This window comes from Typopeltis vanoorti, chromosome 5 (assembly GCF_054136105.1).
Source record: "Typopeltis vanoorti isolate ZY-2024b chromosome 5, IOZ_Tvanoo_1.0, whole genome shotgun sequence".
NCBI lineage: Eukaryota > Metazoa > Arthropoda > Arachnida > Uropygi > Thelyphonidae > Typopeltis > Typopeltis vanoorti.
Genome location: NC_143553.1, coordinates 44,317,929 through 44,345,749, shown reverse-complemented (window position 1 = coordinate 44,345,749; position 27,821 = coordinate 44,317,929). Strand labels below are relative to the sequence as shown.

Genomic DNA, 27,821 nt, shown 5'->3' with positions numbered 1-27,821 from the left:
CAAATTTAAACCACAACGACGTTCTTATTATTCCTAAAGTATGGGAAATTGTCATACAAAATTGTGTAAAATAGTCTCTTTATATATGTTATTTTATTTATTTTTTTTTTTCAGTTATATTTTAATTTACTTCTATAACACGTTACTGCATGCATATTGAGATTCTATTGTAATCATGCGCCCTAACTGCATGCTATTCCTAGTATTGTTTGAATTACTGTACTGAGGATGTCCCAAGATACTTGGGATGAATTATTTACGTATTAAAACTTATCACCATGGTTAGTATGTGTGTTTTTTAGTACTGTTTGTAGATAGTATTTCCATACTTGAAATATCATGAATGAACACAGTGAGTTAACAGGGCCATGATCTTCAAATTAAACATATCATGAATGAACACAGTGAGTTAACAGGGCCATGATCTTCAAATTAAACATCGTTTGAAAGTTAAGCATAAAAAACTTATTGTTTAATACTGACCATATTATACAAATATTTTAACATTATTTGCCTACCAGTTTCGCTAGCAAACTGCCTAGCTTTTTCAAGGCGATGGAAAAGTATAAAAAATATTATTAAATGCAAATCGAAAGGAACATAAAAACGTTGTAAACACTCTAGTAGCTAAAGTTGCACATTCGCATGACAGAGACTGAGTGGACTTATTGTTCTTAATCATTATCACGCATGCTTATTTGTTGTAAACGCATAATGTGATTACTAGCTAGCTGTAGTTTAGATGGATTTAGAGAGAGGATGAGGTTTTTCCATGAACTGTTAAGAATAGTACCCTGGTTTCTGTTGAGGTTTCCACCAGTTTTTAACGCTACTGCAGCTTCCTTGAATAAAGGATGTCTATAATCGTCGTCTAAATATGGCATGGAGCTATTTTGCAACTCTATCATGTTGTTAGATGTACAGAAATGATGTGCTAAGCCGTAAGAAATACTTCTGTTGTGGTTTACATCACCAATGTGCTCTCTCTGTCTGATCTCCAAACTTCGTGAAGTTTGTCCGATATAGGCGAGACCACAGGAGCAAGGAATGTAATATACTCCTGGATATTTGTAGAATGGCATCTTGTCTTTTGGTGATCCTAAAAAATGTTTGATGCTGGTGGTTGGTTTGAAGATCACTCTGATGTTGTGGACTTTTAGTATTCTGGCTATTTGATAAGAAATTGACTTGATGAAGGGAATCACTACAGTAGAAATGTGCTGGGAGTTTGGTTCTTCTTGTCTGGAGTTGTCACCGTATAGATATTTTTTGATGATGTTCGGAGGATATCCATTTTGTAATAATGTTTTGGCTATTAGTGAGATTTCAGTCTGCGTATCCTCCTCTTCTGATATAAACTTACGTGTTCTATTTTCAACATATGGATAAAGCTTAGTTTGTGTGTCTTGTGATGGTTAGAAGTATAATGAAGGTATCTTCCAGTGTCTGTCGGCTTTCTGTAAATAGATAAATTGACACTATTGTCTTTTTATCGAGATGTCTAGAAAATGCAGATGGTTGTTGTATTAAACTTCCAGAGTGAATTTTATCTTGTTATATATGGAATTGATTTTATTCACAAACAATTTTAGGTTTTCTAAGCTATCTTGCCATATAATGAAAATATCATCAACATATCTCCACCATATCGATGGTCTAGGGAAGATTTGTTGAGAGAATTTCTTTTTGAAGTTTTTCCATGAAAAGGTCTGCACAAGATGGTGATAGAGGACTTCCCATTGCTAGGCCTTCTAATTGTTGGTATATGTTTAAACATCAGTGTGATATCTAGAGGAAAGAGGTCTTGAATGATGTTTATTACCTCTTCTACTGGTACACTGGTGAAGAGGGACACAATATCCAGACTGGCTAGTATGTCTGTTGGTTCAATCTACTAGAACCAACTACTTAGCTACTAGTGTTTACAATGTTTTTATGTTCCTTTCAATTTGCATTTACTAGTAGTTTTTTATGCTTAGGGCCATGATCTTCTTAGATAATTTATTTTTTAATAACAAGAGAACTTCTTCTGTTGGAACATTGATAAATAAGGAGACTATGTCAAAAATGGTCATGATTTTTTCTTCCTTAATAGTGATATCTTTAAGGCTAGAGACAAAATCCATGGAGTTTTTAATAAAAGATGACGACTTATCTGAGAAACATTTTAGAGATTTGGCAAGAAATTTGGAAAGGTTATAGGTTGGAGAATTAATTTCTTTGACAATTAGTCATAGAGGAATGTTTTCTTTATGGATTTTAGGTAATCCATATAACCGAGGAATTAATGGATGGAGAGAACGAAGAGATAGATGTTCCTGAGAAATTCTGTTGTTGTTTTCAGAAGGTTGTTAGTACGATTATGAATTCACATGTAGGATCTCTTTCAAAGATCGAGTAAGCGTCAGTTTGTATAAAGTCTAGCATCTTATTGTGGTAATCCTCATAGTTGAGCACAACCATATCATTGCCTTTATCTGCCGGAAGAATAATGACGTCTTTGTTATCTGGTAGTTTCTTAATAGCCTGCTGTTCTAATGAATATATATATATATATATATATATATATTTATTTTTGAAAATGTTCAAATACATGAACATTTGTTCATATATTTGAATCCTTTGTGTTAAGCCGTAACCACACTACCGGCCAAGATGTCTATACATGTCAAGGTTATCACGGATGCAAAGTGCATATTTAAATTGTAATACCATTGATATTACATTGAAATATATGATGGATACGAAGTGTATGAGGATGCGTATTTGATCCATAATGGCCGGTAAGGTGGTTAAGACATAATTTACTAATTAGAATAAATACTAAGAAACTGTGATTAGAAATTGAAATAAAGAAATGAAGTGATTTGAAAAGATACCATGTTTGGTCTCAAGGGCAAAATTTTGATTATCTAACCCTTGGCATACCAACAATGCTAAATGTGCTATAACTTTCCTATCTCTCATGGGTGGGATTGGCATAAAAACTTTGCCAATGATGTGAAATTAATAGATCTGTAACACTTATCAATTATGCTATGATTCTTCTTCAAATCTATCACCATCTTATTCGTAATGGAGGTAGATATGTTGTTTACTGTATTTTTATTTTTTTTTTTACAATAAAAACAATGCAATATTCTATTCTTTTTTTTCCCTTCTATTAAAAAATGGATTGCTTGAACAATTAAAATTATGAACATTTTCTTTTGCCTTCAGAAATGGATATCAAAGTAATGTACTATTTTACTTATCTGTAAATACAATCTACAGCCCTCCTCCCTATATTCTATTAGTGATCACTATGTAATGGTCAGATAGATTCCCAAGAAATGAATGATGATCATAATTATATCAAAATATCTGCAGAAAACACCAAAATCAAATCAACAGGAATGAGCAAGATGGACACTTTATTTCATTCAGTCTCGGCAAAATTAGAATCAAACCACAGCAGCATCGAGAGATAAACTGGGCTTAACTACATTAAGATAGTACGATGGACCAATGTCTAGCAGCTTTTAGGATATGCCAATGCATAATATTAGCTACATCTATCTATATGAATTTTTGTTCAGCACATAAAAAATCAGCATCAAAATAAAGAAATGTTTCACCTTTTAATGGAGTTTCATCATAAAGTGAGCCTTGCCTAGATCTGAAAAATATCGGTGCCCGAAAAGGAGCAGGTGATGGAATGTCCATAATAAGTTCAGCTGTGTGTCCCCAAAGTGCTGCAAGAAATTTTCAATTATTTAGTGGTCATTGGAATGAATTAGTACTCCAAATTACATTTAAGGACTAATACAGTAAAGTAATCAAAATCTGAATGTGAGCAGTTCAGTTTTAATACAACTACAATTCAAAATTTAAATTCTGACTCTATACGGGAGTACTAATTGATGTAGAAACCTCCATGAGACTGGATCAGCAGAAGAAACACTGATAGTTGATTCTAGTAACCAACTAAAGCAGTGTTTCTCAAAGTGTGGTATGCATACCCCAGGGGTACATGAAAGGTCTTCAGGGGGGTAAGAGGCAATTTTCGGCTATGCATCATTACCGCACGGAATCATTATTAAGAAAAAAGAAATAATTAAACACATATTTCTCAATATATGGTATATTATGTATGAATTCTCCTACTCAAATTGCGAGTTACTATTGCCCCAGCATGAACACTGAGGGCAATAGTAACTCGCTCCCTGCAGTAAACAACACTTCCTCCACAACAGCCACTATACTGCACACGCAAGGAAAAACTAGTAGTTTTATTATGTTACTGAATAAGGTACGCGAAACCTTGCTTCCAATTGTGAATCAGTTATTTCCCTGAATTAGACATTAATATTGAGTGGATAAGATACCTTTCAATATCAACAAATCTATGCCAAATGGTCTGTCACCAATAGAAGAAGAACAACTTTTAGAACTAGCTACTGATGGTTTCCTAAAAAATAAATACAATGAGAATACATTATCATTTTGGCTACAAATACTGAATGAGTTTCCTGAATTAACAGATAAAGCTCTAAGGTTCATTTTTCCAAGTTCATATCTGTGCGAAGTTGGATTTTTGGCCCTTGTAGATATTAAGACAAAGAAGAGAAACTGCATTATAGATGTCAAACCACATCTGGGATTGAAATTAACTATAGAGCCAAAATTTGCTGAAATTTGGCTACAAATACAGAGTGAGTTTACTGAATTAACAGATAAAGCTATAAGGTTCATTTTTCCCACCATAAGCAATTTCACTCCTCTCATTGAAGATAAATTATTCAAGTAAAAATTTATATCTTTATAAATTTTGTTCTATTAAAAATAAAGCATGTTTTTTTGTTTGTTTACATGTACATATAAATTCAAATAAAATAGACATTTACAATGAAATATACTTTTTTTATTTATTTACTAATTATTATTTTGATATGGGGATACTTGGTAATAATGAAAATTTAAGTCGGCGTATATGGAAATCTGAAGTTTGAGAAACACTGAACTAAAGGAATAATTTCTAGGGCCCTCTCTCTTATTCCCCTCCCCTCCCCCAGCCAATTCTCAAATTAAGTCAATATACTATGGTACAGGTAAGTAGGGATGAAACAACTTTTTCAGAAAAAACTGACAACAAACTCACATATGATGTCCATAAATGGCTCTACATAAGTGTTTCAAAAGTATGTATATAGAATTTAAAATTTTATATTTGTATATTAAACCTAAAACCCATACAATTTTTAGAATGAACTTTTTTTTATTTAAAATAGATACCAATAGAAAGGATGGAAAGCAGTTTTTTCCATCCTGAATTACCTGAACAATGGATAGGTTACAGAGTGGGTGCTTTTGAACATCCCCCAAAGTCTCCAGAAATTTGTGCCTTAAAATTCAAGTTTACAGTTGCAAAGTGTGAACATTAGAGAAAATGTAGAGGGCAAATACAGCAGATGCAAAAAAACTGGCTTATATCATAGAGTTTGTAGAAATGTTAAGAGAGATGTCCCTCATGTATATGTGTTGAAGGTAAGCAGTATGACCGTCTCCACAAAATTTGGTTTATCGTATAAATCTTTGTTGTAGCTTTAAAATACAAAAATTATTCATACTGTTCACAAAACACATATACTAAATTTTGAAACTCCTATATATTTTCGAAGTGAAAAAGAGGAATGTGTAACGTTTTCCAAAAACTACTGATATTAATGGCAGCTATTTGATGAAAGAGGATGTGCACACATGGACAATGGGACAGACATTGCTAAATGGCTGAAGAATTAAATCCAACATGGATGAAGATTCAGGATGACAGCATTGATTTAAGCAATCAGTTTGGAGAGTCATATGAGATGGAGGCAAGTATAAAATAAATAGTTGGATTTGTTATTGGCCTGAGAGTAGAGAGGAAAATGATGTGAAATATATCAGTAAACTAATTCAGTTAAGCACAAAGAAAGTATGAGGATTTTGACTTTTTTCCTCTCTTTCCAACTGATTACAAACAGAAGTATATATATATATATATATATTATTATTATTATTACAAGAGAACTCCAGGGGGTCAGGAACTTATATCAAGGGAAGCCACATATCACCTGCACTGCTTGTCATACTGTCTTTTGAATTTTTCCATACTGTCAGCACTCGCCACCCCCAAAGGCATGCCATTCCAAACATGCCACACTGGGAGAAAAATTAGTTCTCACTCCTTTCTTCACTGAATTTATTCTCAACTACCATGGATGTCCTCTCCCCATGCTCCATAAAATGAAAAATTCCATCTACGATATCCTGTATGACTCCTTTTGCTAGTCTGTAAATCTCAATTATATCACTCCTCTTTCTCCTATTAGCAAGTGTCAGCAGTTGACAAATTCTCAATCTATTCTCATAATCTGCATTCTACATTTTACATTCTACCTTTCCTGTATCTGCAACATACTGGATACTAAGATACTTGATCAGTGCACAATAATCACATGAGGTTATTTCACCAATGCAACATTGGATACATGGCTCCTGAACTTCAACTTTCTAACTATTAAAGCTCTAAGATCTCTAGCTTGATCAGTTTCTTTTACCATAAAAAAAATATCCACTGCTGGATATCTTACCACACTAAAGCTCATAACTTCATGAGTACTAACAGTGAACTGAAGCCATTTTTGCAAGCCCACAATTCCAGCTTATTCAAATCATTCTACAATTATTGCATGTAAGTGACATTCCTGATTACCCTGCCTATCTTTGCATCACTAGCAAACAATTGTATGTCTCTATCAAATCCTTCCAGTGTCAATTACTGCAAAGATTAAATAACAACGGACCAAGGATTGATCCTGGATATCCTCCTCCCCTCCACACACACACACACACTGATACCATGGGATCGAACCTATTATTCTATCCAATCAGTTGTAATTTCCTGTTTTGAAGTCACCATACTACCTGAGATTAGCTCTGCTTAATATATTCCTGAACACTTATCTTCCTTTTTAATATGATTTTGCCAATGATGCCATCTGTTCACTCCCCTATTTTTTTTTTCAGAAAAATTTTATATTTGTGGCTCTAATCTTTGATTATCTGTTTTACATAGTTAAGCAAAGACTCAAGACCACAGATATTCTGAAAAATTAGGGAATGAATAGATGGCATCATTACCATCTGAAGCACACCACCAAGTATACACACTGTGGAAACTTTGAAGACGGTAGAGGAGATGAGAGATCTGGGAATGGCAAGGGACAGGACCTAAATTCAGCAGTCGCATCACACAAAAATGTGAAGTCATCAAATCTGATTATGATAATGATTATCTTAAAGTGAGATACACTTACCTGTCTCTTCTCCTCTGTCTATTCCTCAAATTTTGAGGGATAAATGGAAGACAAGAGCAAGATTAAGGCTGATATTTCACTGGATTGAAAGTCAGTATTCCTTGGGGGCAACACAAAAATACTTGTAACAACATAACACAAGGAGCTAACAATCAAGTAACTGTGAAAACAATTCAGAAGTATTCAAAATTCTAATGGACAAAAGAACTAGCAGCCTATCATGAAGTCTCCAGGGTTTAAGATGGTTTAACAGCCACTGAATTGGAGGTGGTCATAATGTCCTCCAAATTTTGGAGGAATTAATGTAGCCATACTAGCTGAGATTCATCAAGTGCTTCAATACTAATGGCAACTCCACACATTGTCTAACAAATCTGTAGTGACCATGTAGTACTATGGTTTTATTCTGTTTAATCCTGTGTGTGTGTGAAAGGATATCAAGCAATGGTCTTCCGGTTTTGACCTGCTATAATGATGGCAGCATATGCATTTCTTATGTTTTTCAAGGAAGATGTTAACAAATCCTCCTATTTGTCTATAGCTAATAAATTTGTAGATACAAGAACCTTGTGCACAAGGTACTTTATGAATATCTGGATATGTATTAGGATGAAATTGTGTTTAGCAAAACAGATAAGGGTTATTAGTAGTGGCATGAAACTCATATTTATTTAACACTTGACTATCCTCTAAGATGTGCCCTGGCTATACGGAATGGAGAGGGTATATGTAATATTTTACTATTTTAAAGGGATTATATAGGCACTGGAAAAAAAAAAGTGTAGAATTGATGATAATGTTCTGTGTGTCATTAGAACAACCAACTCTAGCCCTGTGCTATGATTATATATAAGTGTTTGTTGAAAGACTGATGATGTGACCTACTTTTGTTCACTCAGCCCAAAAAAAGCATATAAAAAGTTCCTGGCTATCAAGTCAAGATGTGCTTTTAATGTCTGGAATGATTACTTTAAAAAAGTAATACATAAACTGAAAACAACAACAACAAAGCTATGATGGAATATCCTGGAAGGGAAAAACCAGGAGGAATGCATTCACAGATCTCAAAACACAATGTAGAGAAACACTATTCGAAACAACAAATCTGTACGATGTAAATAGAATCATGTAGAAGGTGATACATAGCCTGATATTTAGCAAAATCAGTGGTTTGTATCACAGAATGCACAGGAGGATGTTTTAAAGTTAAATCAGGTCTGTGATATTATTTATGATTTAATATGAACCACATGATTAAAGAAAATATCAAATGATGTTCAAATAAGAGATGTTACACTTAGTTCTTTATGCAAATAATGCTATCCTCTTAAGTTCTATGTCTTCAAGAGTCATTGACCAAATTAAATTACTGCTGCAACATATTTGGTGTGAAAATTTGGCAATAAAAAGGACAGAATTAAGAAAACAGACAACAAAGGTGAAACACAAAAGGTATTCCCTTCTCACCATACTAAGTAAGGTAAGAAGTAAAGCTGAATAAATTTCTATAGAATATGGGAAAAAATCAATTGAGCAGTAAAAAAAGTATGTTCAAACCAATTTTAACATCTATATCAGAAAATGGGAGTTAGCAAAAAAAAAAAAAAAAGAATCAGACTGGTGACCACTGATATCAAAATCCTGAGGAAAATTATGAGTGAACAGATAGTGAAAAAGGAAATTCACAATTAAAAATGAAGATATTTGAATAATCTGACATTACTGATATTCAAGTATGCATATTAAAACTAATTTATTCAGAATGAGTGATGAAAGATTATCTAAATGTGTTTGTAGAAATAATGACAGAAAAAAAAGGAAGACAACCAATATGGATGAGTCATATCCAAAATCTGACAAATACCAGACTAATTTGGGAGAAAACTGTTGATAGAAAACTAATATTTCAATAATATGACTGTCATATATAATGAAATGTTGTGTTGGACCACTGTTAATATTATACCTATTGAGGGTATACACTGGAAAGTTATTATGATACATAAAGCAAATACTGCACTTATCTGGAAAGTAGTTTGCCACAATCAACTGGGCTCATCTTATAATGACTTGAAATCATCTCTCATAAACTTGGTTTGAGATGGATGGTGGGAAAAGAAAGGAAACATTCAGTATGATTCATTTTGAGTATTTTCAACTATAATCTCTTTCAGGATTTAAAATGCCAGTATCTTTGTCAAAGCAACAGCAGATTAATATAAAGACTGGTATTTCAAAAATGTGATACCAGTCTCCGAGAAGAAGTCTTAACTTTTCTTACAACTACAGCTACCATCTAATGTAGACATTCTCCAATATGCACTTAAATGTAATAAACTTATTGCATTTAAGTCTTTTATTTATTGTCTTTACTCCAGTTAACTCTAGAAACTGTAAAAAAGTTCTGTCAAAATCTAATATCATAAAAAACTATTCCTCTAGTCACTTCAGTGAAAGTTGACTCTCACAGAAGAGTGAATTAATCAAAAATTCATCTTAACAAACAACACTAATTGAGGAAAATGCTCCATTTTCCTAGCTTCTTCCTTTTGCACATATCATACTGCAGTAAATTTAAATGAATAGTATTTGAAGTGGCAGTCACCTCAGTTACTAAACGTGATCTCTCATGTGTGTTCACTCAAATAGGAACTTGCACGATGATACATCATGTCCTTCCATGCCATGCAGGTACTTTACAAATGTTTTCTATATTATTATTATTACATCCTCCATGGAGTTGGCAGACTCATCATGGGAGGTTCTTTCAACTGACAACATATTTATCATATAGAATCTTAAAATCCTTAACACTCCTTGCATTAACAGCACATTCTAGTAATGCGTTCCATTCACTGAAAATACTAGATGTAAAAAGTCTACTCCTCACATCCCTCTTCACCACACTTTTACATAACTTCCAAGGATGACCTCTGATTCTTCCCCCTCTCACCTTCTACTCTTTTTATAATCCCATCTGGATTAATCTGATAAAATCCTCTCACTAACTTAAATGTCTCCATCATATCACCTCTTTTCCTCCTACCCCACCAAACTCTGTAATCCACATTTCTTCAACCTCTCTCTCCATAGCCAGCATTCCAAAGTCCTGACATTGTCTTAGTCAGTCACCTCTGGACCCTCTCCAATGTCTTCACATCATACTGAAAACTAGGTGACCAGATTTGAGCACAATAGTCCAAGTGTGGTCTGACCAGTGCCTTATACAGTGACACAACCAATTCCTTATCACCTACACGTTAGAGTACTTTTTATCATAGCAGCACTACGATGTGTATCCTTTGCAACACTAGCAAGATGCCCTCTAAACTTCAGTCTACTATTAACCATCACTCCCAAATCTCTCATCTCATCCACTTCCTGCAGCATTGCACCAGCGATATAGTACACAGCCTTATATTTCTGCACTCCAAAATGCAACACTTTGAACTTATTAATATTAACATGTTAACTGCCGCAATACTGTTAACTTGTGATTATTCACAGTGACCTGTGAAGATAGAAAAAAAAACAAAAAAAACAGTATTACAGCAGTTAGTGGAAAGTGTATGTGTGAGCGCACTTGTTGCAAACAGCAGTCAACGTGTTAAAATTACAACCCAACTCCTTTGTCCAAGTAAAACGTCTATTCAAATCTTCCTGAAGGGATTCAGCATCAGCAGTGCTACTTATAATTCTTCCCAATTTTGCTATGTCAGCAAACAACTGAAGATCCCCAGTCGATCCATATGATATATCACTTACCACTTAAACAGCAGGGGTCCAAGAACAGAACCCTGGGGCACACCACTGGTTACCCCTCCTTATCTGAGACACTGCTCCATCATACACAACCTGCTAATATCTTTCAGAGAGCCAGTCTCTGATCTATCTTACCAATATACTATCTACTCCCATCCTTTGCAGCTTGTACACCAACTTATATGGTAATCTATCAAATGCTTTTGCAAAGTCCAAGAATATCACTGCATACGAGGGTGGTCTAAAAAGTTCTCGGCCTAACAATGAAAAAACGAATGTATAATTTCAAAATTATTTTTAATTTTCAACATAATCTCCCATAAGACTAATACATTTATTCCAGCGATGATCCAGTGCCATTACCCTATCCCAGTAGTGGTTTTTCAGTAAGATCTGCAAAATACCCCTTTACAGCTGCAATCAATCAGCTCTTGATTCAAAGAAAACCGCTGACCAGCGAGGAAGATTTTAGTTTTGGGAAGAGATAGAAGTCAGAGGGAGCCAAATCTGGGGAATAGGGTGGATGTTCCAACAATTCATAGAGCAGATCCCTTAATTTTCCCATTGCCGAAACACCTTTACAGGCAGGTGCAGTGCCTTGATGAAAGATGATTTTTTTCTTCTTCTGCAAACCAGATCTTTTCTCATGAATTTTTTCATCTAGTCTTGTTAAAAGATCGGAATAATATTCCCCCGTTATTGTTTTACCCTTTTCAAAATAATTAATAAACAAAATGTCTTTCGCATCCCAAAACACCGATACTATGACCTTTCCTGCTGATGGAACCAACTTTGTCTTCTTCGGCACTGAACAACTGGCTTCTGTTTTGACTGCTGCTTGGATTCTGGTGTGTAATGGTGAATCCAAGTCTCATCCACAGTAATAAACCGATGCACAAAATCACTTTTATTCTTGTCAAAATGCTCAAAGTACTGTTCACAGATTTTCACGGGAGTGAGTTTTTGATCTGCTGTGAGTAAGCGCATAGCTTTTTCATTTGCAATTCTTCATACTAATTCAACTAATACATTTATTCCAGCGATGATCCAGTGCCATTACCCTATCCCAGTAGTGGTTTTTCAGTAAGATCTGCAAAATACCCCTTTACAGCTGCAATCAATCAGCTCTTGATTCAAAGAAAACCGCTGACCAGCGAGGAAGATTTTAGTTTTGGGAAGAGATAGAAGTCAGAGGGAGCCAAATCTGGGGAATAGGGTGGATGTTCCAACAATTCATAGAGCAGATCCCTTAATTTTCCCATTGCTGAAACACCTTTACAGGCAGGTGCAGTGCCTTGATGAAAGATGATTTTTTTCTTCTTCTGCAAACCAGATCTTTTCTCATGAATTTTTTCATCTAGTCTTGTTAAAAGATCGGAATAATATTCCCCCGTTATTGTTTTACCCTTTTCAAAATAATTAATAAACAAAATGTCTTTCGCATCCCAAAACACCGATACTATGACCTTTCCTGCTGATGGAACCAACTTTGTCTTCTTCGGCACTGAACAACTGGCTTCTGTTTTGACTGCTGCTTGGATTCTGGTGTGTAATGGTGAATCCAAGTCTCATCCACAGTAATAAACCGATGCACAAAATCACTTTTATTCTTGTCAAAATGCTCAAAGTACTGTTCACAGATTTTCACGGGAGTGAGTTTTTGATCTGCTGTGAGTAAGCGCATAGCTTTTTCATTTGCAATTCTTCATGCAAAATATATCCTACACGTTCTTTTGAAATGCCTATAGTCTCAGCAATTTCACGCACTTTGACTCGCCAGTCATCCAATACCATATCGTGCACTTGATCAATGATTTCTGGTGTTACACTTTTTTGGACATCCTTCACATGGATCATCTTCAAGGTTGGTATGGCCATGTTTAAACTCAGCAGCCCATTTTTAATTGTCGAAAATGAAGGAGAATGGTGCCCATAAACTTTTATGCACTTCGAATGAATTTCTTTTGCCGTTAAACCTTCTTTTACAAAGAATTTTATAACTGCATGATACTCAGTTTTATCCGTTTCAAGGGATACAGACAACACTTTTGCTTCAGACAGCTGTATAAAACAAAGTACTTGATAGAATGACTTGCAATTTCACATGGATGCTTATGACAGATGTACTAACTTAGGAAAAAAAAAAAAAATTGTGCTGATAGTGTTGCCATCTATGGTTGAGGCCGAGAACTTTTCAGACCACCCTTGCATGAGTCTCCCTTATCTAACACACTCGTTACCCTATCATAAAATGCAAGTAAATTGATAAAACAGGACCTGCCTTTTACAATTCATATATATAGCATGCTAGTTTGAATGTTTTCAGTTAAACTTTATTGGTAAAAAAACATTTGTAAACTGTTTTAGTGATACAGAAAATCTCAAATGTATATATATACCGAGTCCATCAAAAAAATGTATACACACTTCAGCAAAAGAAAAACCTGTATAAAAATTGATAGTTAATTTATACAGACATCAAGGGACGAGTACAAGTTACCTTTGACTTCTACAATTACACAAGGTGCTCAAAGTGGTTAACATTAGCGTCCAGACACTTATTATTATGCCGAACTACTGCTTGGATAATGTTGGCCAAGTGTCCTGTGGGATTGCTGCACATGCTGTTTCAATTTCTTTCTGTAGGGCGACCAATGTAGCTGGTTTCCTATGATACACTACATCCTTTACAGTCCCCCCATAGGTAGAAGTCCAAGGGTGTTGATTCAGGAGAGGGAGGGGGTATCTCAACTGCACCTCTTCCTCCTGTCCATTGTTCCTGCAAACTCCCATCGAGGTAAGCTCTCGCATCTCGGTGGCAGTGTTGTGGTGCGCCATCTTGTTGGAAAAGAAATTGATCATTCCCATAAAGTGCATAAATGGCAGGTAAAATGGATGTGCATAGCATGTCTAGGTACACTTGACCAGTAACAATACCTTCAAATAAGAATGGTCCTATTAAACCCCTAGATGACAATCCAAGCCAGACATTGAGCCCCAGTAAATTGATTGCCTTGTCCACATGAATTCCCGGATTTTCTGGAGCCCAGTAAACACAATTATGACTATTCACTGCTCCATTAAGCTTAAACTGTGATTCATTAGACCAAACCATCTTCCTCACAAACTCCTCATCCTCATCTATCATGTGTTGAAACCACTCACAATACTGCATTCTTTGATCAGGATCGTCTTCATTCATTGCATGTAATAATCTTGGAAACTTTCCATTTAACTGCTTTAAGAATGTGGTATATGCTTATACTGCTAACTCCTGTCTCAAGTGCACATTGTGTGGTAGACTTCTGTCGCGAGCATGTAAACTGTTTCAACACCACAGCCAAGGAAGCAGGACTTGTTGCTGTGCGAGGCCTCCCGGATCTTCCCTTGTACATGGTACCATGGGTCTCAAACTTATCACAAATATGTGCAATTGTCATGCGCGTTGGAGGTTGTGTTGCAAACTCACACCTCCATTGCTGTTGAACTTCACCAACATTCTCAAATTTGAAATACCACTTTAAAACGGTTTTGCATTCCTCGAAAGACAATCGTGCCTTGGTCATTTTGTTTGACTGTCCTACCGGTTATGTGTTGATGCTAATATTCATGTGAGTAACGACAATTGTCAGAGGAGCACAACATCCTCGAGAAAAAAAAAAAAGTCATCTTTTGAGAGAACATCATACTACACATTGCAACCGTAATTCAATCTAACTTCAAAAAAAGTCCATGGATACATCTGTTGCAACATGTGTATACATTGCAACATGTGTATAAGTGTGTGTATACATTTTTTTGATGGTGTGTAACAATATATATATATATATATATATATATATAATGGCTTTGTAAACCTTAATATATACTTTTATTTACTATTATATTAATTTTTTTGTTTTTTTTTTAATTTAATTTTTTTTACATAGTCCAGAAACCTTCTGTAGGGACCAAATATGGTCTCTACAGAGATCTTTCAAGCCATTTTAGCTCTCCAAAAAGCAGGGCAGCGATCTCATACTGGGCAAAGAATTATTTTGGGAAGCCTCCAGCATTTTGACAGCAATGTCACTGGGGAAAAGTAGTAACTGTAACTACGAGGGGTTTCCGAAAAGTAAGGTAACCCTTTTTTTTTTTCTCGAGGATGTTGTGCTCCTCTGACAATTGCCAAATCACTCCTTGCAAGAACCAATTTTGTAAACAGTAGACTTACTCAAGTTCACCACTTGTGCAATTTTACTTGCCTGTCTTCCAGAACAATGCCCTTAATGCATGAAATGTTGTTTTCTATCTTGCTTGATGAAAGCCTGCCTGTCAAATGTCAATTTTCAATGTCACCACAGCCCACTTTAAATTCATTGCACCAAAAACATACCTGCTTCTTTGACATCACCTTTTCACCATACACAGCAACCACTTCACAGTGCATGTCACTTGGTGAAGCCCATTTTGGTTGCAAAAATGAATTATTTCACGATGGACACCTGTTTTGGACCGTACTTGCATGGTATCCATCTTGCAATGAATTAACTGTGAGATGACAGTAGCACCACACTGCAATAGAAGTCTTTTTGAATGTTATTAATGGGTCTATCTGTCCACCATGTTTTATCTCATTCCCTTTTAACATTATTAAAAAGAAAAAAAAAAAGTGTTACCTTACTTTTCAGAAACCTCTCGTACCATCACATCCCACAGAGGAATATAGCTGACTACAGCAATCATTAACTAACTACATTCAATTCATAGTAATGATAAGCACTTTTATTCTAGCATTGCTGAAGTAACTGGTTACTTTACTACTTCAGAAGCAAAATAGTGTATTTATGCACCACGTGTGTGTGTGTGTATACAGCACTACTAATTCACCACTAGTAATATATACATAAAGTGGAATGGTAGTAAATATTTATCACTTAAATGGGCTAGTTTCTGCACCCAGCAACTATATTATGCAGATGTGACTGCATATTTTCTGCAAGTGAACATTTGAAAGAGGTTGTTAGGACAATGTACTTAAATACTGTGGTTGCCACTACAATAAAACTGTTTTATGTGCCTGCATGCTGTTGTGTCTGTGGAAGCAGAGTTGTTTTTCATTATGCAGGGACATTTTCATTCCAGTCATCTCTAATTACATTGTCACTAAATCAAAATATTTAATTGAAGATGTGTACTAGATATATTCAGTTTTTTTTTCCTGATCCACACACACAAAAGCCAAAAGACCTATAGCACATTAGTGCCATGTGTGGGCAAGAGGAATAGAAGAAAGGAGGAATTGGTTCACATTTTGCTTGAACAGCTGAGGATTATAATCTTTGGGGAAGGCTGTTCCAAAGGACAGAAGTAGATGGGATGAAGGAGGAGGCAGTGAAGTTGGTTCGGTGAGTTTCAAGATGAACTGTAAAAGGGTGTTGGTTAGCAGCGGTTCTTGTTTTGTTTTAAAGAATTTGGAGGAGAATGGAGGAATAACAGTGGCCAATTCAGCAGAGCACTTCCATGTGTAAAATTTATATTTTTGTTATTTTATCCTACCAGCTGTGCCATTTATATTTTCTATATTATATTCATGTCGTCGACTGCGTCCTTGTAAAGGCCTTTATCTATCCACATCTTTCTATCCTGCTTTGTCTTTAGCTTTCTTATTATGGTCGGCCGTCTTACTTTCCAACTGCCGCCATATATATGCTTATGCTATGTCTTATCTCTCACACTCTATAGTCTAGCAAATTTATTTATTTATCAAATGTGCTAGCTAGACTATATATCAAGAATGAGAGTATAAGACGTTATTCAAAGACAATACATGTATCTGAAATCATATTTGTATTCCCTGCTTTAACTTATTTTATCCTTTAGTCAGTCATGGCAATTAAATAATAATCGTACATATTACTCGCACATAGGTTTGAATTTTTTGGAGATGCATTGACACCTCACAGTTCAGCATGATGTTTATAAATCATTTATTAAAACCCAAAGAATATTTACAGCATACACACTAGATGGATACAAATTCTTTATTCTTCTAAACCTTAATTCTGAATCATAGGACCTAAACTTAACATTTTACGATCATGAGGCACACACTGGTCAAACCTAAATTACTATTACCTATACAATATCTCTCATTACTTACAACAGATTCATGCATTCACTACAAAATGTTTTCAGAAATACAGTTACAAGTTTCCTTTTCACAAACAATCCCTCACATTAATCAAGTGTTCCACAGGAATCTTTTCTTTCTTTTCTTTCACTCAGTATGTTGCTCTTTTCCTTCTTAATGTCTTGACATGTCTCTTTTGTATTGGTGATCCACGTAGACGATAGCCGAAGCTTCTCTTTCTTTTCCCAACTACGAGCAGTGGAGATCTTCAGATAACAGAATATGTTGAGAACTCTGAAGATGGACCAACGAAGCTCCTCTTTCTTATACCAATCAAGGATGGCGGCGATTACAGGCAAGAGTAAGCATTGAAAATCTGGAATATACAAACCAATGAAGATTCTCTTTCTTTTCCTGACCAAGGATGGCGACAATCACAGGCAAGAGTAAGCATTGAGAACCTGGGATAATTTTGGCTGCTGACAAGGTGCCTTATATACGCCCAGGCTTCGTTTGTTTTCACATTCGCGTGCTTTTCGAACTTGTCTTGTGCTTACCTCCAGGTGTGTTGATGTCATCTTCTTTGTCTTTCGCACTTGCTGACCTTTTGATGTGATGAAATCATCTTTGTAAGCCTCTGTAACTTTTCTCTTGTGGTAATCCTCTTTGTTCTTTACTAATCTTACCGTAAATTTGCTGACTCGTGCCACATTACAGTAACAAAGAAAATTCCTTTTTGCTGAACACAATAACTTACAAGGAATAATATTTCAAAGAGCATTTTACATATCTTTTTTAGCACATTTCCTGAATTAAAATCATTGTAAAACAGAACATGATAAGATATGGAATTACTTATCATGAGAGATTTTATGCACGAAAGCATCTGTAGAAGAGGCACAAGGCAGAAACTAAATGACTGAGAGAGAGAGAGAGAGAGAGGAATTGATGTGGGTATGTGAAAGAGAGATCATTAAATTGAATCGAGCAATCTTTGAGAGGATTTTAGTGCTCCACCCAAATATGGGAGCAATATATATCCCATGGCTGGGTAGATTTGGGCTTTATAGAGAGTTAGCAGCTGTGAAGGTGTGAAGTAGTGTCTTGTGTGAAAAAGTATTTTGGTGACTGCAGAAGCTATAGTTGGAATGTAGTTGAGTAAGGAAAGATCAGAGGTGCAGGTCAGTCCAAGTAGAGACATCTGATCGTGTTGAGATATTTCAGTATTAGTGAAGGTAAGGTGGGGGGAGGGGGGGATGCAAGCTCTTTCTTGCGAGAGATCGGGTAGGACTGAGTTTTGGTGGCATTGAAGTCTACAAGGTTGTTCTTGCCACACTGGGATAGGAGATGTGAGTTCAGGTAGATCTTGAGGATTCTAATACTTCAGCATTACAAGGTTTGTCGAATGAAAAGGAGGAATGGAGTGTACTGTAATCAGCAAAGCTATGGATAGGATTGGAAGTCTGAGAAAGCAGGTCATTTATATACAAGAGAAAGAGAGTGGGTGAAAGAACAGAACCCTTGGGCACTCCTGCATTGGTGGGGAAGGCAGAACACAGGATGGTAGTTTGATAAGTAGACCCCTGTGCCAAACCTGATCAAATGCCTTTGAAATGTCAAAGGCAACCACATGAGTTTCTCCAAATTTCTCCATGGCTTGAGTCCAGAGGTGGGTGGTGAAAGCAAGAAGATCAACTGTAGATTTCAAGTAGTGGAATCCATGCTGCTGGTCACTGATTAGTTGATATGACTCTAGGTGGTTCAAGAGTAGGTTGTTGATGACCTTCTCCATAATTTTAGAGAGAACAGAAGTGAGAGCAATTGGATGGTAGTTTGTTGGTTGACTTTTATCACCTTTCTTTGGGATGGGCTGGATGTTGACATGCTTCCATGTTGTAGGGTAGATGCCAGTTGAACAGGATAGATTGAAAAGGTGATACAGGATAGGTGTTAGTTCTGGGGCACAAATGTTTTAACAAAATAGGCAGAATACCATCAGGACCAGATGCTTTGTTTGTGCTCAGGTTATTGAGGATTCTTCGGATTTCTTTTTGTTGGAAGACTATGGGTGACATGAAAGGAGTCGTTCTTGGTAGTGTGGATGGAAAACTTTGCCCAGGTCATCAATGCAGGAATTAGAAAGGAAGAGTGATGCCAGTAAGTTGGATTTGGTTTTAGGTGAGGTAACAACAGTACTATCCAGATGTGAGTGGTTGAAACCTGGGTGGGCAGAAGTTGTGCCCAATGGCCTCAGCAGGGAACCAGAAAGGGTGACTGCCATTTGGGCAGGAGGCAAATTTGCAGCATTTGGCCCTTTCAAAGTCTGAATTGGACTTGGTGATGATTCTTTTACAATAGTTGTGAGCTGCAGTATAGGCAACTGGAGTTTTGGTCTTGAGCCATTCGTGATAAGCAGAGATTTTTTTCTTTTACAGCATTGGAACAATTTTTTTTGAGAACCAAGGCTAGCATACAGGCTGAGAATTTAGAGTGGAATAAGGGATGAAAGCCTTCATTCCTGTGAGGATGATTTGTTCGGTATGATGTTTATAAACCATTTATTAAAACCCAAAGAATATTTACAGCATACACACTATTCCTATTCGCATGGTCCTATTCCTATTCCCTATTCACAGCATACACATTATTCCTTATTCACATGGTCTGACAACTGCTTCGGTAGTCAGACCATGTGAAATAACGGAAGACCTCCCAGTTGGCACTCTTGCAGAGCCAAAAGACAAGAGACCATGAACTGGTGGGTGAAGGTGGTTCTATGGCAAACGAGACTTGTATGACATGATCGAAATTACCAAGAGGAGAACTGACAATCACGGTATACCTGGAAGGGGAGCTTGTTAGGGAGAGGTCAAGTGTGTTGGCAAATTCTTGTGCTTTGATTGATATTTATGTTACTTACACATGTAGAAAAAATAGAGAATTTTATTCAAAAAAATCCAATATAATTCATCCAATGTAACATGGACATCATCAGGAAGAAAGCCTAGTAATGACATTCAAAACACGAATCATAAGAATGAGTTCCGTAATAATTTTTTTTTTTTAGGTTATTTAATCTGCATAAACTTTTACAGTTGTTCCTTTGAACTCTAATAGTGTAATTCTGTCAACTCAGGTATGCTGAGACATTGAGCCAGTAAGCACATGCTACATGACTCATCCAATGTAACATGGACACCAGATAATTTCCATGTTACATTGGAGTTTTTGAATAAAATTCTATATTTCCTCTATATGTGTGTAAGCCATATTAAATATCTATAAATTGTCACTAATGGTGGCATCACAACTTATAATTGCTGTACTGTATTTAGTGATACAATAATGCTACTTGTTTGTCTTACATCGCAAATGTCTGTTGGAGAGAAAAATGTTCTTCACTATATAGGACATTCTCATCCCAGTCTTCCAACAGAATAGGTGTAGTGAACAAACATTTTTCATTCCTGTGAATAAAACGAATCTTTCTACGTTTTCTAAGAAACAGACTACATCTAGTGATCTACAACAGAATATTAGCATAGATATGAAATCATTTCCAACTTGTAAAATGATGTAATAAGTATCATCATCATCAAACTCCTGACATGTACCCTCAAGAGGTGTACAGGATATGATAGTACTGCATGAAAAATTTACATCATTACTAACTTCCTATCTACAATTTTCCTCCAAATCAGTCTGTTACTTGTCAAGACTCCAACATTATCAGATCTTATATTTCTATTGTCTAAGGCACTTTGTACTGTATCAATCCACCTATATCTTGGCCTTCCCTCTGGGTTGTTTTCCTGCCAACCTGGCAGAGAACACTTGTTTTGCTAATCTTTCCTCGCCCATTCTGTTTAAGTGACCATACCACCTGAGATTAGCTCTGCTAACACATTCCTGGATGCTGACAATGTCAAGTTCTTTCTTAATATCCTCCTTTTTAATATGATATTGCCATTGATACCATCTCTTCCCGCCTCTAATCTTTCTCAGGACTCTCATATCAGTGGTCTTTAGTCTTTGGTCAAGTGTTTTACTTCTGACCCAGCACTTAGATCCATAAGTTAAAACTGGTTTGAACACTGTCTTGTATACAGCTAATTTAGTGTTCCGACTGATTTCTCTCTTATTCCATATGAATTTATTCAATTGACTTCCCACCATACCAGCTTTGTTGATTCTGTTATCTTCTATTTCCAAATTTAATTTACCAACTTCACTAAAAATTGTGCCTAAGTAGCTGAAATGTTTTACTTGTTAAACAGGTTCCCCATTCACAACACAGTTGACATTTTCAACGATTCTACCTATTTTCATTGTATTTGTCTTTTTATTGCTGACCTTCATAACATATATCTATTACAACAGTTATTCAATTTAGTCAGGGAATCTTGCAAATTTGTAGCGGATTTATTTAGAAGTATAACATCATCCGAATAAAGCAAAGAGCTGACATTAACATCTCCAATTTTAATATCATGTTTAATACCACTTTCCTTCATAATGTGATCCATATAGATAATGAATAACAGAGGGGATAATGTACATCCTTGTCTGACACCAGATTTGACATTAAACCATCTTCCTGTACTTCCTTCAATTCTAACTACTGACTTACAACTCAAATAAAGACTAAGTATTGTTTGATATAATGCCCCACTGACACCACATAACTGTAGTGTATTGAATAGTTTCTTTCTTGGCACCTTGTCATATGCCTTTTCCAGATCGACAAAACTTAAAGACAGATCTTTGTTATATTCCCATGCTTTCTTGACTATTTGTTGTAAAGTGAAGATCTGATCCTGACAGCCTCTATTTGTCCTGAATCCAGCTTGTTCTTCACCAAGCTTTTCTTCCACAATTCTTCTCAACCGTTTCCCAAGTATACTTGCATAGATCTTGACAGGAATACTCAGTAGGGAAATACCTCTGCAATTCTCACATTCAGTTTTATTTCCCTTTTTATATATGGGTGCTACTAGAGCTCTACTCCAATCATTGGGAATTCGTCCTTCTGTCCAGGCTTTCTGAACTATGCAGTGCAGCCACTGTAAGACTTTTATACCACCATACTTCAGCTTTTCTGGTTGAATATCATCTAATCCTGCTGCCGTTCCACATTTCAAGCCTTTGATAGCTTTTTCTACTTCAAGTATGTATATGTATTCCTGACTGCATGCATGGTCAGTGTTTTTTTTACCACTGTGCTATCATCACTGCTTGTTTCTTTTAGCAGTTTTTCAATGTAATTACTCCATACTTCAAGAATATCTTTTTTCTCCCATTTTCATGTCACCTTTATCATCTGTAATTCCTTTTACAGCACTCTTTCCTCCATTCCTAAGCTTCTTCAACAACCTCCAGAATATCTTACCGCGTTCGTGATATTTATTTTTTATGTTATTGCCAAAAGTCCTTCCATGACTTTTGTTTAGCTTGTTTTACACAGTGTTTCGCTTTCTTACATTTGTCTCTGTATTCTCTAAGAGCAAAAGCTGACTTATTTGCCAGGAACTTTTGATATGCTTTCTTCTTTTCCTTCACTGCCTCTTTAACTACCTGTGTCCACCATGGAGTTCCGATTTTTTTATCCTTGCAGACAACCTCACCACATGCCTCTCTGGCTGAATCAATCAGAGTTTTCTTCAAGGCTTGCCACTGAATCTCCAAGGTTTGGTTCCTGTTCTCAAATTCTTTCATTTTTTATTCAATAATCTTTATGTAGTTTAGTCTACAGTTCCCATCTCAGAGCTGCTCAACGTTTATTCGCGTTAAAACTTTCTTACATGTTATTATTTTCAATATGAAATTCAATTTCATCCTGCTCCAGACTAAATAGTGATCGCTTTCAATTTCAAATCCTCTGTACACTCTGGTGTCCTGCACCAGGGAGAAAACCTCACTATCAACAATAACATAGTCAATGAGACTTTTCTTATTCCTTGCCTCTTCTCTCCATGTGAATTTGTGCACATTTTTATGTTGGAACATGGTGTTAGTAATAACCAGTCCATGTCCTGAGCAGAAATCCAACAGATATTTGCCATTATTATTAGCTTTGCTCTTTTCTCCAAATTTTCCCAAAATATTTTTGTATGTCTCACAATCATTTCCTACTCTGCTATTTAGATCTGCAACAAGGACCAACTTTTCCTTTTTCATTGTATCAGTTGCTTTTTCTAAAGCATCAAAAAATTCCTTAAGTCTCATTGTCCAATTCCCCATTCTGATATTTGCCCACATCACTCTACTTGAGACTGCCTGCCATTCAAGATTAGCCTCGTATTTTGTGTTGAATAATATGGCTACTCCTTCTTTTCCTTGATTGTCATTCCCTGAATATAACATTTTGTATTTATTGCTCAGAAAGATCTCACCAGTTTTTGTCTTTTTTGTTTCAGTCACCCCTATTATGTCGATCTGGTACTTATCTAATTCCTCAGTTAGCTCCATTTCTTTGCAATTCAGGCTTCTTATGTTGATAGTATCGATCTTTAACTCTGGTGATGTTGATTTGGGTTGTTTTTTGAGATTTGTTCCAGTAGCTGACTTTTCGCTGTTCGCCCTGGTTCCCTGGCAAAAATAACGGGGCCTTGTTTAACCGAGCAACACTTCAGCCGGCATGAAATTTTGTCATGTTGTACCATCATTTTGTATATTGGTTTAAGCCAATAAGAATACAATTAGGTCGGCTAAATCTCAAATTGCCAGCCCATCCTTGTTTCGTTCGGTATCCAGGTATATACCCAACAGGGTGCACCATGAGAAGGTGAGAATTGGACATTAGGTCAGAAGCTCTGATCGGTTCTCCACATTCCTTTAAAGGCTATGTGGGGTTCTCCTCTCAGTTAATACTGCTTTGACCCTTAAGCACCCCATAAAGTAAGGACTTTTAAAATAAAATGTGTACTTAAAACATATTATTTATTCATATATTATTATGTAAAGAAAAGTTTAACACTGATCACAATCATTACTGAATAAAAGACGTAGCAAGCATAACAATTTGTATGTGATTTGCTCACTGAGTACTCCAACAGCGGAAACATTTATGCTTCACCTAGATGAATCATCTGACTAACATTATTAGTTCAATGGATTAGCACTTCCTTATTAGACTAGCAATGTATACAGCTCCTGTTTGTTATTGTTAGTTATATCCCACAAGCAAGTCATATTTTATTCATATTTTTTATTCCTATTCATATATTTTTTTTTAATTATGTCCATCAATAAATGTGCACATGTATAGAGATTACAGGATGATGTAATTCATTCCATTCCAGAGCAGCATGTGTGCGTGCGTGCGTGCACATGCACGCACAACACAAATGCCAGAACTGTAAAGTGTTAGTAACTCATTTGCCTCTAATGAAAGTATTTCTATTTACAACTGTTCTTTCCCTTCTTTATATTTGCCAGTCATTCTCACATGGCTCATATCTCATAATGTCAGTTCACATATTTACAATTTTTAGTCATTTAAATATACTAACAAAATATAGGATTCTCCTTAATTAATGTTTTCCTAATATAAAAAAATTAAAACAACACATTCTTCACTCCCTATCCAAATTTTAGTTTCAATTGAAGAACATGCCACAATTTGTGGTGTGATTGTTCATGTCCAGTCCAAGAAGTCCTGATCTGGTTGAATGTGCTAAATAGGTTTAAAATTGATAAAAATACTGAATTAAAAATAAATTTTCTTAATGCAATTTTATTAGAAGAATAAGCAATCAAAACTTTTAGATCTCCCTACTGAAACACAAACTTAAAAACTAGTGAACTATTAACACTTCTCATAGCAAATATTTCACAAATAATTTTCAGATACTAATTAACAGGACAAATGAAAGAATTAGTGATTACTACCAAACCGAATTTGTCAATTTATCATTCAAGGATAATACTAACATCGATGTCACCAGAAAAATTTTCAGATCACTAGAAGATAACTAAAATAGGGACATTTCTAATTTGGGATAAACGATAATATAAATAATGCTACTATTTACCATGGTCTTGAGAGTGCTGTAATATGTGAGCTGTCCATTTGGCATAATCTAAGTCTGTATCAGCTGCCAGGGAGTGTTCTAACACCTTTGCATGCACAACATTTAGTATTCCAAAGCTGTTAGGATAGCCAGATAGTGTAATTTGTGTCCTTAAATTTGTATCCTACAATATAATACAGAAGTAAAAAACACACATTCAAAAGAAATGTTAATTTTTTTCTTTAAAATCCTACACAAAAAATTTTTGAACAACAAAAATTTTTGATTGCCATACATAAACAACATATTCAACAGACATTTTTAAAAAAATTATCTATGACTAAAATAACACAAGAAGAATCATTCATAATAATTGTCACATCATTATGCTTGCATTTATTGATGTAATTTAGAGAATGATGTACTGGATACTGCTATCACGTTGTCACTTCTTTTGTTATATTTTGGTTGTCTTCAAAGGTCTTGAAAGTCCTTGGCTTTATATGCTCTTTTCTAGTTGTCTTCAAGATTATCTAGAGATCTCTGACTATTCATTCTGACTTAGTCTTTTTTTAAGCACTGAGTGAACTTTCTGTATGTATCAGTTAAAACTTGAGATTTACTAAGGAGATTTACTGATCATTAAGCATATTGTAATATGCTTAATGATCAGTAGCAACTTTCTGATCTGCTCCCTGACTCTGGTGTTGAGTTTTGATCTTTATGAATATGTATCTGGAATTAATTACATATCAAGACAGAAATCCCAATGTACCTATTCTCAAGTGCTTAACTGTCTTTAGTGTCTTCATCTTCACCTATGTATAAATATACATTTTAACTGCTGGGATAAGTTCTGAAATAGGATGCATATTATATAACGATATCAGGCACATCTTGAAATTTTCTAAAGGCCAAAATTACATTAAAAATGTATCAGAAGTACACATGATAAACCAGATGCAGTAAAACTGAATTGGCCCTATTTTCAGGGATTCCACTTTTTGGCATAATTTTTCCAACATAGGCTATTAAACAAATTAATAATACAAGGTGCTTAAAATGTGCAAGACATTTGAGATTCAAAGTTCAAACTATTGCAACTCTGAATATCATCTATCAGATCATCACAATCTACACTGTCAGCAGCCAGCATTATATAAGAGACAATCTCTGCATCATCCAATACACAAAAGCAAATCAATGAAACCAACATTCTTCTCTGGAGAAAACAGAAAGATTGCCTGAAGGAGCTACTGACTAGAACAAAATGGGCCAACCAGGGAAAAGTCTTCTTGAGTGGATTGCAAACTGCAGAAAACAAGGGATCTCTGTACCAATGCTGGAAATCCACATTCAATCTAAGATGCAGTCATAGATGATGAATATTCAAGATGTCAATGAACTGAGTCTGCAGCTTTAAGAGATAAAATCATTATCCATCTGTCACCATGCTCATATTGCCCAGAAACTACTAGAAAATGAAGAATGTGAGATTATGGAGAACAGCTGAAAACTTTGGAAGCAATAAATGTACCATCATTTTATATTGTGGTTTAAGCCAATAAGAATACAATTTGGTTGGCTAAATCCCAAATTACCAGCCCATCCTCATTCATTCAGTATCCGGGTAGATACCTAACAGGATGAACCATGAGAAGGTAAGGATTGGACATTAGGTTAGAAGCCCTGGTCAGTTCTCTGCATTCCTTTAAAGGCTATGTGGAGGCCTCCTCTCAGTTAGACAGCTTTGATCCTTAAGCACCCCTTTAGCAGAGCTAATCTCAAGTGGTATTGTAAAATCTTTTGTAGTGAAAAATAGAAATATTTTTCACCTATATCGATTTTATTCTTCTTCTTCTTCTTTCACTCTGCCTTTCCCATGTTAAATGGGGTCAGCGCACCAATCTTTAACCTTCCTCTTCCAAGTTCTCCGGTCCAGGGCATCCTTCGGACTCCATCCTTTCTCCCTAAGATCCTCTGTCATCTTATCCCTCCACCTGAGCTTGGGCCTGCCTCTTTTCCTCCTTCCCTCCAACTCCATATACTCCACTCGTTTATCAACATACTCCTCACCCTTCCTCTCAACATGTCCAAACCACCTCAGCCTACTTTCTTGTATCTTCTTGCTAATTGGTCCCACCTTAACCGTCCCTCTGATGTAGTCATTCCTTATCCTGTCCTTCTTTGTCACACCACTCATCCATCTCAACATCTGCATCTCCGCTACCTCCATCTTCCTCTCCTGTGCCTTGGTTATAGGCCACGTCTCCGCACCATGGAGCATCGCCGGCCTCACCACCATCTTATAGAGCTTTCCTTTCCTTTCCTCTTACAACTCACTCTCTTGTCGCACAGGACCCCGCTCATCTTCCTCCAATTCATCCAACCGCATGTTATTCGGTGCTGTATTTCCTCATCCAGGTCACCATTCCTCTTGACAACCGACCCAAGGTACTTGAATTTCTTCCCTGAAATTAGCCTTTCAGCCTGGAGTCGTATGACGATATCCTCGTCACTCCCCGTTGACATATATTCAGTCTTCACCCAGTTAATTCTCATGCCGCTCTTCTCCAATGCCTTTCTCCACTCTTC

At 35.9% G+C, this 27,821-nt stretch overlaps 1 protein-coding gene across 4 annotated transcripts in view; it reads right to left on the bottom strand.

The window, feature by feature from the left end:
• LOC150106348 (rhotekin-2-like) overlaps positions 1 to 27,821 on the bottom strand; it is a 237,269-nt gene that overhangs the window by 8,734 nt on the left and 200,714 nt on the right. For all 4 annotated transcript variants that reach the window (XM_090392389.1, XM_090392390.1, XM_090392388.1 and 1 more), the window contains exons 9-10: positions 25,248 to 25,410; positions 3,618 to 3,734 (exon numbers count right to left, since the gene is read on the bottom strand). In XM_090392389.1, coding sequence (XP_090248515.1) covers positions 3,618 to 3,734; positions 25,248 to 25,410 — 280 coding nt within the window. The remainder of the gene's footprint in view (positions 1 to 3,617; positions 3,735 to 25,247; positions 25,411 to 27,821) is intronic.